Consider the following 14,348-nt stretch of genomic DNA (forward strand, 5'->3'; position numbering starts at 1 on the left):
ATATATATATATATATATATATATATATATATATATATATATATATATATATATATATATATATATATATAAATCAACAATTACACGGTTTCACATCTAGTTCAATAATAGATCAAATCTAAAAATAAGTTTAAAGATTAAATAGATACAAAAACCTAAAATTAGATACTTTATTTAAAGACAAAATATAGGCAAAACCTAAAAATTGGATTGGTTACTATAGTTATCCCTAAATTGAAGATTAAATGAATCTCCCTACCTAATAAAAGAGTAGCACATTTGTCACGTGTCAATCAATTAGATCTTCACATTAATTATTTGCCACTTGTCATTCTAAGGTTTTTCCTCATTAATTAAATTTTCACTAATTCACTTCTCCATTTTATACATATCAAACACGTCAACAAAAAATTTATTTGTAATATCTATTGCCTAATTTATTAAATTATTAATTTTTTTTATCATTGTTCAATAATCCCTATACTAATAAAAGAGTAGGTTTTTTTGTCATGTGTCATCATATTAGACCTCTTAATTAATGTGTTGCCACTTGTCAATATATTAGTTCTCCATTTAAAATTTTTTAGACATCCTCATTAATGTGATGCTATTTGTCAATGTATTTATTATCTATTTTAAAATTTAAATTTTATATTAATGTTTTCATTAATTCACAAATAAAAAAATGTCTAATATATATTAAAATTTAATTTTATATATTTATTTGAATCAACTATTATAATTTCACATAACTAAAAAAACATCTTTTAAATTAATAATTTATTTAAAATAACTGATTAATAATTTTGAATTTTTAATATAAAAATTTAATTAATTTTATAACCATGATTCCCACGGGTTATAAACTAGTTACATTATAATTTAATTAAAATTATTTTTATCCTAGGACCCACAGGTTATAACTAAACTAGTATTGTTATATATGACTAGGGAATAGGGATATATATGATCGTCTCAAAACCAAATATAAACACCAAGACGTAACCGTAATTGTCGGTTTTATTTTTTATTTTGGGATGACGAGAACCGCAATGTGACTGTGGTGTGGGCTTCATACTTTACCAATTTTATTAATACAAGTAATCGGGGAGATTCCCCTTTTTCGTCGTTTCGATTCAAATCAATTGAATTATATGATTCTTTGAAATCTAGTAGCATTCTGAAGATCATCATCTACTCTGAACTAATCAACTCTCGCGGCGTATACTTCCTGGAATTCCGATTGCAAAAATGTGTTTTCAATACCTAGATTCTTAATGAAGGGGAATACAAGGGTTTGGTAGTGGTACTGGTACTGCTACTGACAGCAGCAGCAGAATTATGATGGCGAGCAGCAGCGGTAGTGGTGGTAGTAGGCCGCCGCCACACTGCGGTGGTCGGAGGAGAGTGGTTGCTACGAAGAAGCGTGACTGGACCAACTGGCTCTCCGTCAACAACAGCGTCAAGAAGATTCAAAGACGTGAGATTTCTTCCAAACGCCAACGTTCCGTTTCCATCAGCAATTCCGTCCACCGGTTTAGGAACATCCGCTTGACGGTAAATCCTCCCTCGTTTACCTTGGTTCCAGTCAATTTTGCAGCAATTTTTCGAAATTCAATGACCTGGGATGACAAGAACTTGAGATAAGCTTAGTTTAGGGATCCCTTGTTGTGCATTTAGATCGACCCAATAAGGAATTACTAATGGCCATGATTGATTGGACAAGAGTGTTAGTTCTCTTAAACAAACAGTTAGATCTTTTTATGTTCTTGTTGTCCTTGATGATTGTATTGCTATGTGTAGTCATATAGGCATATTCATGTTCGATGTTAACATATGGTAACTCCATCATTTGTATTACCCGTTTCATTTAAAGTTTAAACTACTCATAATTGGATCAGGAACAATATAGTACCCATGATCCCAAGGAAAGTTCATCATTTGCATTACCATTCTTGACAAAAAGGGCAAAAGTTGTTGAAATAGTGGCAGGACGTGGTATCATATTCGCTCTTACAAGTTCTGGTGTTTGTGCAGCTTTTAGAAGAGGTGATGGTTCTTAATTTATATTCCATTCTTGTCAATTTCTGGTTATATTTGAAACAAGAACAGTCTTAAATCTTAATAGTTTTCATTTGGCACTCTAAATGCAGATACAAAAAAGAGGATATGTTTCTTGAATATCTTCCCAGATGAAGTCATCCGCAGCTTGTTTTACAATAAAAATAACGACTCATTAATTACTGTGTCTGTATATGCTTCAGACAGTTTCAGTTCACTCAAATGCAGATCAACAAGAATAGAGTCAGTTTCCACTTTCTACTCCTTACCTTTACATATTCTGCTTTTAAGTTACATTGATATTTGATTTTTATATAAACTGTAGATACATAGAAAGAGGCAAACCAGATTCTGGTTTTCCTCTTTTTGAGTCTGAATCCCTCAAGTGGCCTGGCTTTGTGGAATTTGATGATGTCAATGGGAAAGTTCTTACCTATTCAGCTGAAGATAGGTACCTTTCTTTTTATAAAATATTACATTTTTCTAATTTGGCTGTGTAAAAGTTGTTGCTGATTTCTATTTTCTTTTTGTTTTTAGCATATACAAGGTGTTTGACTTGAAGAATTATACACTGTTGTACTCTGTAGCAGACAAAAATGTAGAAGAAATCAAGATCAGGTAATATCCTTTGTAAACATAACTTCATAATTATAATATTATCTCTCTTTATGCTAATAAGTTTTGTTTTATGACACAGCCCTGGTATCATGTTATTGATTTACAGTAGGGCTGCAAGTCATGTTCCTCTTAAAATACTTTCAATTGAAGATGGAAGTGTTTTAAAAGATTTCAATCATTTACTTCATCGAAACAAAAAGGTGGAATTCATAGAGCAATTCAACGAAAAGCTTCTTGTTAAGCAAGAAAATGAAAATCTCCAGATTCTTGATGTATGTTCATATATCATTTTTATGGATCTTGTTAGTTACATATACTTTATTTATTAACTTATTGAAATAAATAGGTAAGAAATGCTGATGTGAAAGAAGTTGGAAGAACAGAGTTCATGACACCATCTGCATTCATATTTCTATATGAGAATCAACTTTTTTTAACATTTAGAAACCGAAGTGTTTCTGTTTGGAATTTCAAAGGAGAGCTTGTGACATCATTTGAGGATCATGTGTTATGGCATCCAGATTGTAATACTAATAACATCTACATAACTAGTGATCAAGATCTTATAATTTCCTTCTGCAAACCTACTGATTCAGATGATCAATCCACTATTTATGGAGATGGAAAAGGTACAATCAACATTTTTATTAAATATATCAACACCTGTCATGTCATGTCATGTCATATATATATTTATGGATGTGGTTGTTGTTGTTGATGATGCGTGCAGTTGGTTCGATTAATATAAGTAATATATGGACTGGAAAATGTGTGGCTAAAATAAACTGGAGGAATGCGTGTTTAAATGAAGAAGATGAAGATGAAAGGAGGAAAGTTGCAGGGGCACTTGAAGAAGTGACAGCTCTTTACTATGATGAAGAACACAACGCCATTTATACAGGTAATGCTCATGGTTTGGTTCATGTTTGGTCTAACTGAAGTTAGAATGCAACAGATTGTTGACACTTGGCATGCTTTTTTTTTTTTTTTTCTTTTTTTAAGTTAAATAGTTTTATGTGTGTGTATATATGATGATGATGATGATGCATATAGCATATGGTGTTTATATATATGTTAGAGAGGTTATGTTGAGTAATGGTATACTTATTTGATGCTTGACATTTTGAGACTACAACTATTGATGAGGTCTTGTGGTTGTTATTTTTTTTTATTGCATTGACTTTTTGAGTTGTTGAATCTTGACTTGTTGTAATTTTGGAGCTTGCTAAAAAGAGTTGACACATTAGAGAGAGGTATTGATTTTGTCACTCTCCTTCAACGTAGTGACAAAGGTGTCCTAATTGTGATTAAGAGGGTTCATATACTTATGGCAAGCTTTTTCATATCTTTCACCAAAGTGTCAAAACATGTGTGTATCGGTGAAAATGATTATTTCATACACATTAACTATAAATTATAATTCTTAAATTAGTTTGGTTTAAAACTATACAATAAAATGGTATGAAATAAATAATAGTATATATTTTTTGGTTATAAATTTATTATTTATTGACTAGAATAAGTAAATAAATAATTGGTTATTTATTATCTAGCAAATAAAACTAAACATATAATTAAAAAGGTTTATTTATTAAAGCTAGTAACTTATTTAATGGTAATTAATTAAATGGATTGAACATGTGGGATTAATCATATATGTCGTACATGGCATTTTGTACGCCTTAAGCATGACGAGTTAAGTTCAGACCAATCCTAACAAGACCTGTGCAATCAAAAACATTCTCAGATGTTTGATAGGAATGGGATATATGTTCTTGATTTATAGAGGTAAGGAACCAAGAGTTACATTGATGCTAGCTTCCAAGTTGATAAAGACAATTCTTGTTCGTAGCCAGGATGCGTGTTCTTATTAAACGGCGGAGCGACGACTTGGAGGAGTTCCAAATAAGATATTGTAGCTGATTTGACAATATAGTTTGGGTATATTGCAGCTAATGGAGTTGAAAAGAAGGCTATGTGAATGAAGAAGTTCATAGGAGACCTCGGTGTGGTTCTAAGCATTGACCATTTCATAAAGATCTACTATGACAATGAGGTTGCATTCGTTTTTGGCTAAAGAACACAATTCACACAAACTCACACCACATACACTCATGAAATATCATTATATTTGAAAGGTTGAAGAAAGAGGCCGTATCCATCAACATAATTGCATTGGGCATGAATTCGGCTGATTTGTTTACCAAGCAACTACAATAGACGAAGCATGATTCTCACACTAGGTCGGTTGGCATTGGATTTGCAAACGACTTGGCTTGACTAATTTTATTTTAGTTGACTAGATGTCAAGGAACTAAAAATTTTGTATGATATTAAGATCTTAATATATGTTAGGAACAATTATTTTCATTTTGTTCATTATTGCGTTCCATTTGCATTTTTACTTACTTCCTTGAATACTAGTTTATTTGGAATTTCAATATCCGTTCCTTTTTATGGAAAGATGTTATGAATTAAGATTGATGCCAGGTGTTAGTTAATTACCCATAGAGATAGATATTGCATGGAGATGTGACTATACTCTCATGTATTTTATAAAGATCAAATATTGGATATCCCGTACTTAGATATTACTTCATGGATCACGTCACAAATAATTCTAAGATAGTAATATCTTACGTCCTTAAAACAGAGATACATAAGATTCTTGACTTAGTCTATTATGTTTTAGCACAACGTTGTTTGTAATTGTCACCCGTACATGGAATGACTAGGTGTGACATGATGGGTGGGTGCAGTCTATGTAGTCAACGTTTATTTGTTCATTGTAACATATAAATGTTTATTTGTTTCTTCTAACCTATAGTAGAAGTGATATCATAGGACCCCTCAATGATTATGCTAACACTAAATGCATGGCCATGCTTAGAATTGATTGATATTGGATCAATTGTGCAATCTGTTTTGTTGGTCACCATGAATCTATGTTGGTAAACATAATATTGATGGTCTATATCAAGAACAAAAGGATGCTTCATAACTTACCTATAAGATTGATTCATACCTTTGGGTTTTTGATTTCTTTACTTGTTCTGGATAAATTATCATATGCTACTTTTGGAGTGCTTCATATAGTAGTAGTGTCATGTGTAAGCGAGAGTTTGTTGGAAATATGACCACTGACACAACAAGTTGGTAACACTACTAATAATACATATGCATATTGAGTTGCACATAGAGGGCAATCTAAAATCGCAATAACAGTAAATATAGGGATTAGTTTGTTATTCATCAATAGTTTGATGGTTTTAGTTAGAAACTATAAAAGAGATAGGCTTTGCTTTGCAATTAGGCATATTTGAATTATGAATAGATGATTATCTATTTAATTAATAGATAATTATGTCATTATTCAAATTGAATTACCTATAAAACTTCTCTTTTGGCATCCCTTTCCAAGCAATCCCATATTCGAACTCTTTCTCCACCCCCTCTCTCACATTATTGGTAGCACTAGCATCTTGCTATTTGTATTTTTTTTATTTTTTTTTTATTTGTATTTATTTATAAAAAGCATTCTGCGGTCTAAAAAAAGAACGTGATTCCATAGGCGAACAAGTTCCACTTGTGTTCCTACTGACATTTTCCAAAATGACATGGTCTTCTATTACCAGTCACACAATGTGTTGAGTATACCGTATACACTCTTCAAATTCCACAGCTGAAGGATATGCTTCAAGTGAGAGTGAAAGGAACATATTCAGAATGAGGTGTTTGGCTGAACAGCATTTTGTTCATCAAATGAAATCCAACACTTCAATGCCACCCAACGATGATTGTCAACAAACCAATAACAAATACAGAACAAAATGGATCTAAGGCTTGCGTCAAACAAAATTACCAAAAAAATATAAGCAAGAACAACAACTTGACAGAATATTTTAAAACCCATAATGCAAAAAAAAACAACTATGTAACCACAACTTTTACTTTTAAATCAAACAAACCGTTCGTTTTACCAGTATCATTTTGTTGCATAAACATAAAAAAGCCTAAGGCTAAAAGTAAAAGTAAAAGTAAAAGTAAAACCCACTGACTCAACCGTGGTGATGCGACCAAAATCGGAAAATGGTAACTAAACATATTGGTGTCATATGTTTTACATTTTTACTGTTTCCATCAAATTATTCAAACGAAAATGTTCCAAACTCCAAAATCACCTTTTTTCATCTTTACCACTTTAATTACTCAATCAATCAACAACTTCAATAAGAGTTGTCTCATAATCATCAGGAGCCACAAACCCATGAAGATTCATCACTGTTGCTGCAACATTCGCTAATCCTCCACTCGGCACGTCCTTCCTGAACTTCACCCCCTCTGCTAACCCAGGTCCTCCAATCGCAATTGGCACCTACACATTAACTCAACCATGGTTAATTACTTAAACTTAACCCACACCTTCAATTATTTCTCATTATAGTAAGTAGTAGCTGACTTACAGGCTGAAGAGTGTGAGAGGTTAAAATTTGAACATTTCCTTCTTTATCAAGAGCAGGCTCTCCCTTTTTGTTTCTCTTCACCATGTCCTCAGCATTACCATGATCAGCAGTCACCACAAATATTCCACCTACTTGCTCTACTGCATCCAATATCATCTGTTTCACAAAATCAAATTCCTTCATATACAATAAAAATAAACATAAACGATTTTCAATTTTCTATTATCTCTCTCTTTTTACCTTAACAGCTTCATCAGCAGCCTTACATGCTACAACAGTAGCCTCAACATCACCAGTATGCCCAACCATGTCACCATTTGGTATGTTCACACGCACCTAAACACAACAAATTATTTCTTGTCCATTTTTCATTTAAAAAAATATATATATATTCAAAATTGCGTTTTACCTGATCGAATCTTCCACTAAGGATAGCATCACGTGCCTTTTCACCAATCTCCAAAGCTTTCATCTTTGGTTGAACATTAAAAGTAATTCCACTATCACTTGGAATCTCAACATATTCCTCCAGCTCAGCATTGAAATATCCAGACCGGTTTCCATTCCAGAAAAATGTCACATGTCCAAATTTCACTGTCTCACTGTTGAATCAAAAAGTCAAACATGGTCAACTCAAGATTCAAGAAATCAACATTTCCTTTCTTAAAAACAAATAAATAAATTACCTGCAAGCGAAAGTGCGGACCCCATTATGAACCAAGTATTCGCCAGATGTCCTATCGATCAATGGAGGAGATACAAGGTAGTAATTTGGAAGCTTCAATTCTCCATCATACTGAAGCATACCTGCATATCTGATTTTCGGGACCCGCACTCTGTCAAATTTATCAAACTTTTCATATTCAAGAGCTTGTGCAAGCATGGTCATACGATCTGCACGGAAGTTGAAGGTGACAACAGCATCCCCGTCAACAATGGGGCCCACAGGGCTTCCACTTTCATCAACAATCACAAATGGAGGTAAGTATTGGTCATTAGAACCAGGAACTTGTCTTAGTGTCTTTACAGCTTCAACTACATTCTTAAACTTGTGTGGAGCTTCACCAAGAACCTGTGCATCCCATCCCCTTTTCACAACTTCCCAATCATTCTGAAATCAAGAGTTTGTAATCTCAATTGGGATACTTTTGGTTTTTGAAGATAAAACATCAAGATTTGTGATACAGGATTTAGGATTATCACTTACCTCATAACGATCCATGGTGACATACATGCGGCCCCCACCAGAAGCAACTTGTGCATCAATGCCTTTTTTGCGTAAGTCTGAAAGTTCTTTTTCTAGTGTTTCAGCAAAACCGATACTTGATCCATCAAGAACATCACGCCCATCAGTGAGCACATGGAGACGAATCTTCTTGGCACCACGTTCACTGGCTCCTTTGAGCAACAACTGTAATCCAGAAAGTAGGACATGTCAATATGTCATTATGTCATGTCTCCATCAAGAAAGATGAAGTGAATGCTTGTTGAATAGTTAGTTACAAAGGTGAAAGTGAAATCTACATACCTGTACTTGATCAAGGCGTGAATGCACACCCCCATCACTCATTAGTCCAATAAGATGCAAGGTGTTGTTTGCAAAAGATTCCTTGATGTAGTTGAAACCTTCATCTTCATAAATTTTTCCAGATTCAAGAGCTGCATCCACGAGTTTTGCACTAAAAGAAAGAAGCGAAGATTGATAAACAAATGTATACAATGGGAGGGAATACGAATCATAAGCATGTGATCGTTGAAGAGGTAATTAGGGTTAAATGAAGGAACAAAATCTCACCCTTGGGCATAGATTCTTCCAGCACCAAGAGCATTATGTCCGACTTCACTGTTTCCCATGTCATCTTCAGTGGGAAGTCCTACAGCAGTACCATGAGCCCTCACCAATCTCCATTTATCAGGGGCACCCTATAGCAAAACACATACACATCAAAGGCTATTCAAATCATCTGATTACTAATCGATCAAAGAGCAATAAGTTCGGAACAACTGATATCGGAGTTTCCGCCCTAAGCTCGGACAAAATCACCTCCGATAACCAATTGAACTAGCCTCATTTTACATAATAGATGTACTGATCAATCTACGATTGCATACATACCGAAATCACAATCAGATCTTATTAAGATATACATCAAAAACATATGTAAAATATCTGTTCAAAATCGTTGATTCGCTATGGTTAAACTCGCTTAATTCCTTTGATCTAGAGCCAGTAACTATATCCGGTTGGGACGTAGGATACATCTACTAAACAAGATCAGTGGTCCTTAAGTCCTTTAGATCTAATTAGCAAACAAAAACGACTATCCGCCATTGAAGGGGATCAAAATTAACGTATATGCATACAAAAAGAGAAAAACAGATGTACAGCAAGTAGAGAGAAAGTGAGTAGTACGTTTTTTAGAGAATCCATGGTTGGGGTTTCTGCTACATGGATGCAGTTGAACTTATCGGGAGAAGCTTCACCCCATCCATCCAAAACAATCATGGCTACCAGCTTCCCCTTTGGTAGCTTCGGGTGATCGGCCAATTTCCATGAAAATCCAGTGCTCCCCATCTCTCGCTGTCTTTCAATCTCAGTCTTTTCTCTCTAGATCTTCGTTTGGGTTCGATAATGAAGCGAAAGAGTAGGTAGATGTCTGCGGCGATACCACATATGTCTGCAATATTTTATACTGCAATTTCTGATATTTTTTTTGTAGTGCCAAAAAAGTCCCCCAAGAATTTCCCATAGTTCAAAATAGCCCATTGGTTTAGTGATTTGAATTTTCCAAGTAAAATAAAAAACTCAAAAAAAATCATAAAATTCAAATAAAAAAAATACATCTAAACGCTGAATAAATTATATACTTTTTTATTTAAAAAAAAAAAAAAACTTGTTATTTTTCATTTTAGGTTACATTTATATGCTAAATGTTCAATTACAATTAGTTCTTTTTTCTACTATTAGATTTTGTTTCTGAAATTTATAGATTTGATTTTTATATGCAAGTGTTTTCTTATTCTAATATTAAAATATATTACAAACATCTGGTTAAATATTAAGCATGTTTATTTAAAAAATATAAAAAAAAAATTATAGCCATCTATTTTAAAACAGTTAATTAAACATTAAACATGAGCCATGCAAACAAATAGATAAAGTAACATGTGTTCTTAATACTCATAAAATTGATTTGATATGTTTGAGTAGGGAGTTTATTTAGTGGTTTGTAATATAAATATAAGTTATAAAGTATTAATAATTAGATTTTCTAATGTCCAATTATGTTGTTAGAACATCTTTAAAGAGAGATTTTTTTTATAGCTTATTACTGTAATTTTTGTACATTTAATACATTGGACTTGATAGTTTATTTGCTTTTTTTTTTACCACTAGTAGTCAATATATTTTATTAACTAGTATATATAACCCTTTCTATTTTAACTATATTTTATTTTATCCATTTAGTTATAATTTAGTTTTAGAGAATTTATTTATTTACTTACTAATTAATTATTTTGATTAAATATTTAGTTATATTTTATTTATAAATATAAATTTTATGACGATAATATAATATTTTTAATATTTTCATTTTATTTTTGTAACTATAGCATAATAAATGTTCATATTTTACATACAAAAATAATAAAACAATATATTTGTATTTATACGTGCCTCTTAATACAATATATTTGTTTAAAAATTGGCTAATTAAATGTTGAGGTTTTATAAAACATTTTGAGTAGATGAGGATAAATTAGTTATATTTATATAAAAAAAACTATTTAAATAAACTTAACCATAGAATGATAACTTATTTGGAGATCAAGATTAATATATGATGATACATCACTCATTTTAAATGATAACATAGTCCAATCATTAGAGATGCTTTTATTATTTCAAATTTTGGAGATTTAAAAAAAAAACTATATGATAATATATTTATAATTGACATTTGTAGAACTATGAATTATCTCTTAACTTTATTGAATAAAGTATATTTCAAAAAATCAAGTTCGTTTACATTAAAATACATAAGTTATGGGCCTTAATCATGCAAAATAGAAATAATGAATTATTTGCAAAAGTATGAAAACACAAAGGGTTTTTTCTACAAAACCTCTAACTTCTGTTATCAACTTGTTATATTCTTATCAACCCCATCATTGATTAATATCTTTTAACTAACTTGTGAATTTTATCATCAGTTTTTTTTTCTCAAATATATGTCATGGTTTGAAAGGAAAAACGGTTGGCATTTGGGGAGGCTTTTTGAAAGTACTATTATTTCAAACCGTATTTTTTATGTTGAAAAGACTTTTGCTTGCATGACCCTATTTTCTTATTATTGTTGTTTTTGGTCAAATATGTGAACTTGTTATAGTCAAGTCCATCAACTTGCTTAAAAACGTACAAAAGAGGGGTTCGAATTAATATTAACATAACTTCAATATGTAACTAGCTTTTCTATTAATAGTTAAATACTTTTTGTTAAATATTTTATTTAGATAAAAATATATGCGTATGGAACGATGTGGATTGAAAAAAAAGGGAAAATAGAAGGGTGCAAATGCAAATCCTATAAAAGGAGGGTTGGCTTTGAAATAAAGGAAATGAAAAGAGAATATTCGAGAAGCATCTAGTAAAATAAGCAATTGGTGGTTTAACGCAAACAGCGTGTGTTGTGACGCCACACCATCTTCATTTTTCATGCCTCTTCTTTGAAAAGTCAAATTGACGCAGCCCCAAACTCGAATGCGCCCACCGTCTGTCTCTATACATAAACTTGTGAGTAAATTACAGTTTCGGTCCCTGTATATTCTCACTTGTCCAACCTTTGCATTGTTGATGGTAAGACTTCACTATTTGGCTAAAACCGAATTGTCCAATAGGACAATTTGGATTGGACTATTTGGTTCGGATATTTGGATTTTTGCATTGATTTTAAGCTAAACCGTATTATTATTTTTGAATTTCGGATTGGTTTTGGTTTATAAAATAAAAACCGAATAGTCCAAAAAAAACTGAATAATAACTTATTATTTATTTTTAATATATATCTTTAATCATTTATAAATTTACTAAATTATTTTTTTAATTATTAGAATCTTTCAACCAAGATAGTACTTTAATATATACTTATCAAAAATTTCAATGAAATATTAAACTATAGCTAATTTTTCTTAATAGTTGTTTATAAATTATAATTCATAGCGAAAAAGTTTTATTTATTTACTTTTAAAGAGTTAGCTAATATTTAAGTTATACATTATTTAAAATGTTTTGGTTCTTAAAAACCGAATTGTAAAAACCGATCCAACCGAACTGTAATTTACTTGATTGGATCGGATCAAACCGATTCATTCAAACGAACACCCCTAATTGATGGAACTCATCCCTGCAGTTTGGAAAATTAGTCCGAATAAAAAAACAATTTTATCCTACTTAATTTTTTTTCTTATACTCATTGACAATATTTAATAATAGGGATAATTATTTAAAAGAGTAATATATTTTATGATTTATACATATTTGATTATTAAGTTTTTATTTATTTATATTTTTTATTTATATTTTCTTTTCATCCATATTTATTACTTCAACTCATTCAGTCTTTATTACCGGCTACTCCAGATAAGTCGGAAATATTGACTTAATATGGTAATATATTTATCACTTTATACACATTTAGTCCATAATGTTTTTTTTTTCATACTTAGTCTTTAATATTTTTGGTTGCAAAATAAGCTTTGCTGTTTTTGTACACATTCAATACTTATGATTGATTTCTTTTGAGCTTCTCACGACATCCTATGTGGAACAATCATTAATGAGATGTTTGAGACTGTTGATGCTTGTAGCCACCATAGTCTCAGCTGTTTCGTTGCTTAGGTTTTGTGGTTTGAATTAGGTTTTGTGTTCTAAATGTCGTAATTTCTTCACAATATCTCGGATTTTAACGATATTCATATTCACGCGTTCATATTTCAGTCTACTACAACTTTCGTTTAGATTACTCTCGTTAAAAAGTAATACATTTTACTTACGATATATATATATATATATATATATATATATATGTATATATATATATATATATATATATATATATATATATAGGTTTAGGTTCTATGGAAAACAAAAAACCCTAAAAATGCATAAAAAATACTTAGAGATCACAAAACTTTTTTTTGAATTTTTTTTTTATAAAAAATCACAATTTTTTATAAAAATTCGCTGAAAAAAAAATAAAAAATCAAAATTTTTTTTATATAAAAAAAGAGTTTTTTTTTCAAATTTTTTTCAGCGATTTTTTGTTAAAAAATGTCAAAAAAAAAAAGTTTTGTGATCTCTAGGTATTTTTTTATGCATTTTTATGATTTTTTGGGTTTTTTTAGGGTTTTTTTGTTTTCCAAATAACCTTTCCCTATATATATATATATATATATATATATATATATATATATATATATATATATATATGTGTGTGTGTGTGTGTGTGTGTGTTTGTGAATACTTTTTTTTAATAAAATCGTAAGTATATATATATATATATATATATATATATATATATATATATATATATATATATATTACTTTTTAATGAGAATGATCTTAACGAAAGTTGTAGTAGATACAAATACAAATTGGTGAAAATCCGAAATCGTATGAAAAAGTTACGACGTTCAGAACACATGATCTAAGACCAGTGGCTAATCTATGATTCAAACTCAATGGCGTCCAATTTAAACAAGTTAAAATTTTATGGTTATCGAGGGTCGGGTTGTGAATAATATCATCTAATGTATGTATAATAATGAATTCAATTCTAATAAATTTCTTACAATTGCTCATGAAAATTTTATATGTATATGAAAATAATCTATAGAAAAATAGTTGTCAATTTATTTTTAGTGATAATGCTCGAATGTCATTGACATGTTTATGTAAAACTATTTTAAACTTTATGATTCTTTTTATAAAATATGAGTATAACTAAATAAATTATAATATCCTAACCACATAATATTTTATAAATGAAAAAGTTGAAAGTAAAAAAATATATACAGTATATGCTACACACTTTCTAGTTTATAAGATTTGACCTATATTGGGAATTAGTTTATATTCTTCCAATACACATACAAAATTGAGAAAACACTATACGAATAATAGACATATAGAGAGAGAAAAGGGTA

General features: G+C 30.6%; 2 protein-coding genes across 2 annotated transcripts; one reads left to right on the top strand and one right to left on the bottom strand.

Moving 5' to 3' along the window:
* The first annotated feature begins 997 nt into the window (after positions 1-997).
* On the top strand, positions 998-3,842 carry LOC111876108 (uncharacterized). The gene is made up of 8 exons (XM_023872634.3): positions 998-1,557; positions 1,902-2,049; positions 2,154-2,304; positions 2,387-2,512; positions 2,599-2,679; positions 2,759-2,951; positions 3,026-3,308; positions 3,410-3,842. Exons 1-8 carry the CDS (start codon positions 1,342-1,344, stop codon positions 3,616-3,618), a joined length of 1,407 nt encoding a protein of 468 aa, XP_023728402.1. The 5' UTR covers positions 998-1,341; the 3' UTR covers positions 3,619-3,842.
* A 2,772-nt stretch (positions 3,843-6,614) lies between these two features.
* On the bottom strand, positions 6,615-9,811 carry LOC111876106 (2,3-bisphosphoglycerate-independent phosphoglycerate mutase). The gene is made up of 9 exons (XM_023872633.3): positions 9,556-9,811; positions 8,938-9,065; positions 8,671-8,821; positions 8,350-8,553; positions 7,829-8,253; positions 7,552-7,744; positions 7,383-7,478; positions 7,143-7,298; positions 6,615-7,054 (listed from the first exon to the last, which is right to left on the bottom strand). The coding sequence occupies exons 1-9, from the start codon at positions 9,715-9,717 to the stop codon at positions 6,893-6,895; spliced, it is 1,677 nt and encodes a 558-aa protein (XP_023728401.1). The 5' UTR covers positions 9,718-9,811; the 3' UTR covers positions 6,615-6,892.
* Between the last annotated feature and the right edge of the window lie 4,537 nt (positions 9,812-14,348).

Source organism: Lactuca sativa, chromosome 9, assembly GCF_002870075.4.
Source record: "Lactuca sativa cultivar Salinas chromosome 9, Lsat_Salinas_v11, whole genome shotgun sequence".
Taxonomy (NCBI): Eukaryota; Viridiplantae; Streptophyta; class Magnoliopsida; order Asterales; family Asteraceae; genus Lactuca; species Lactuca sativa.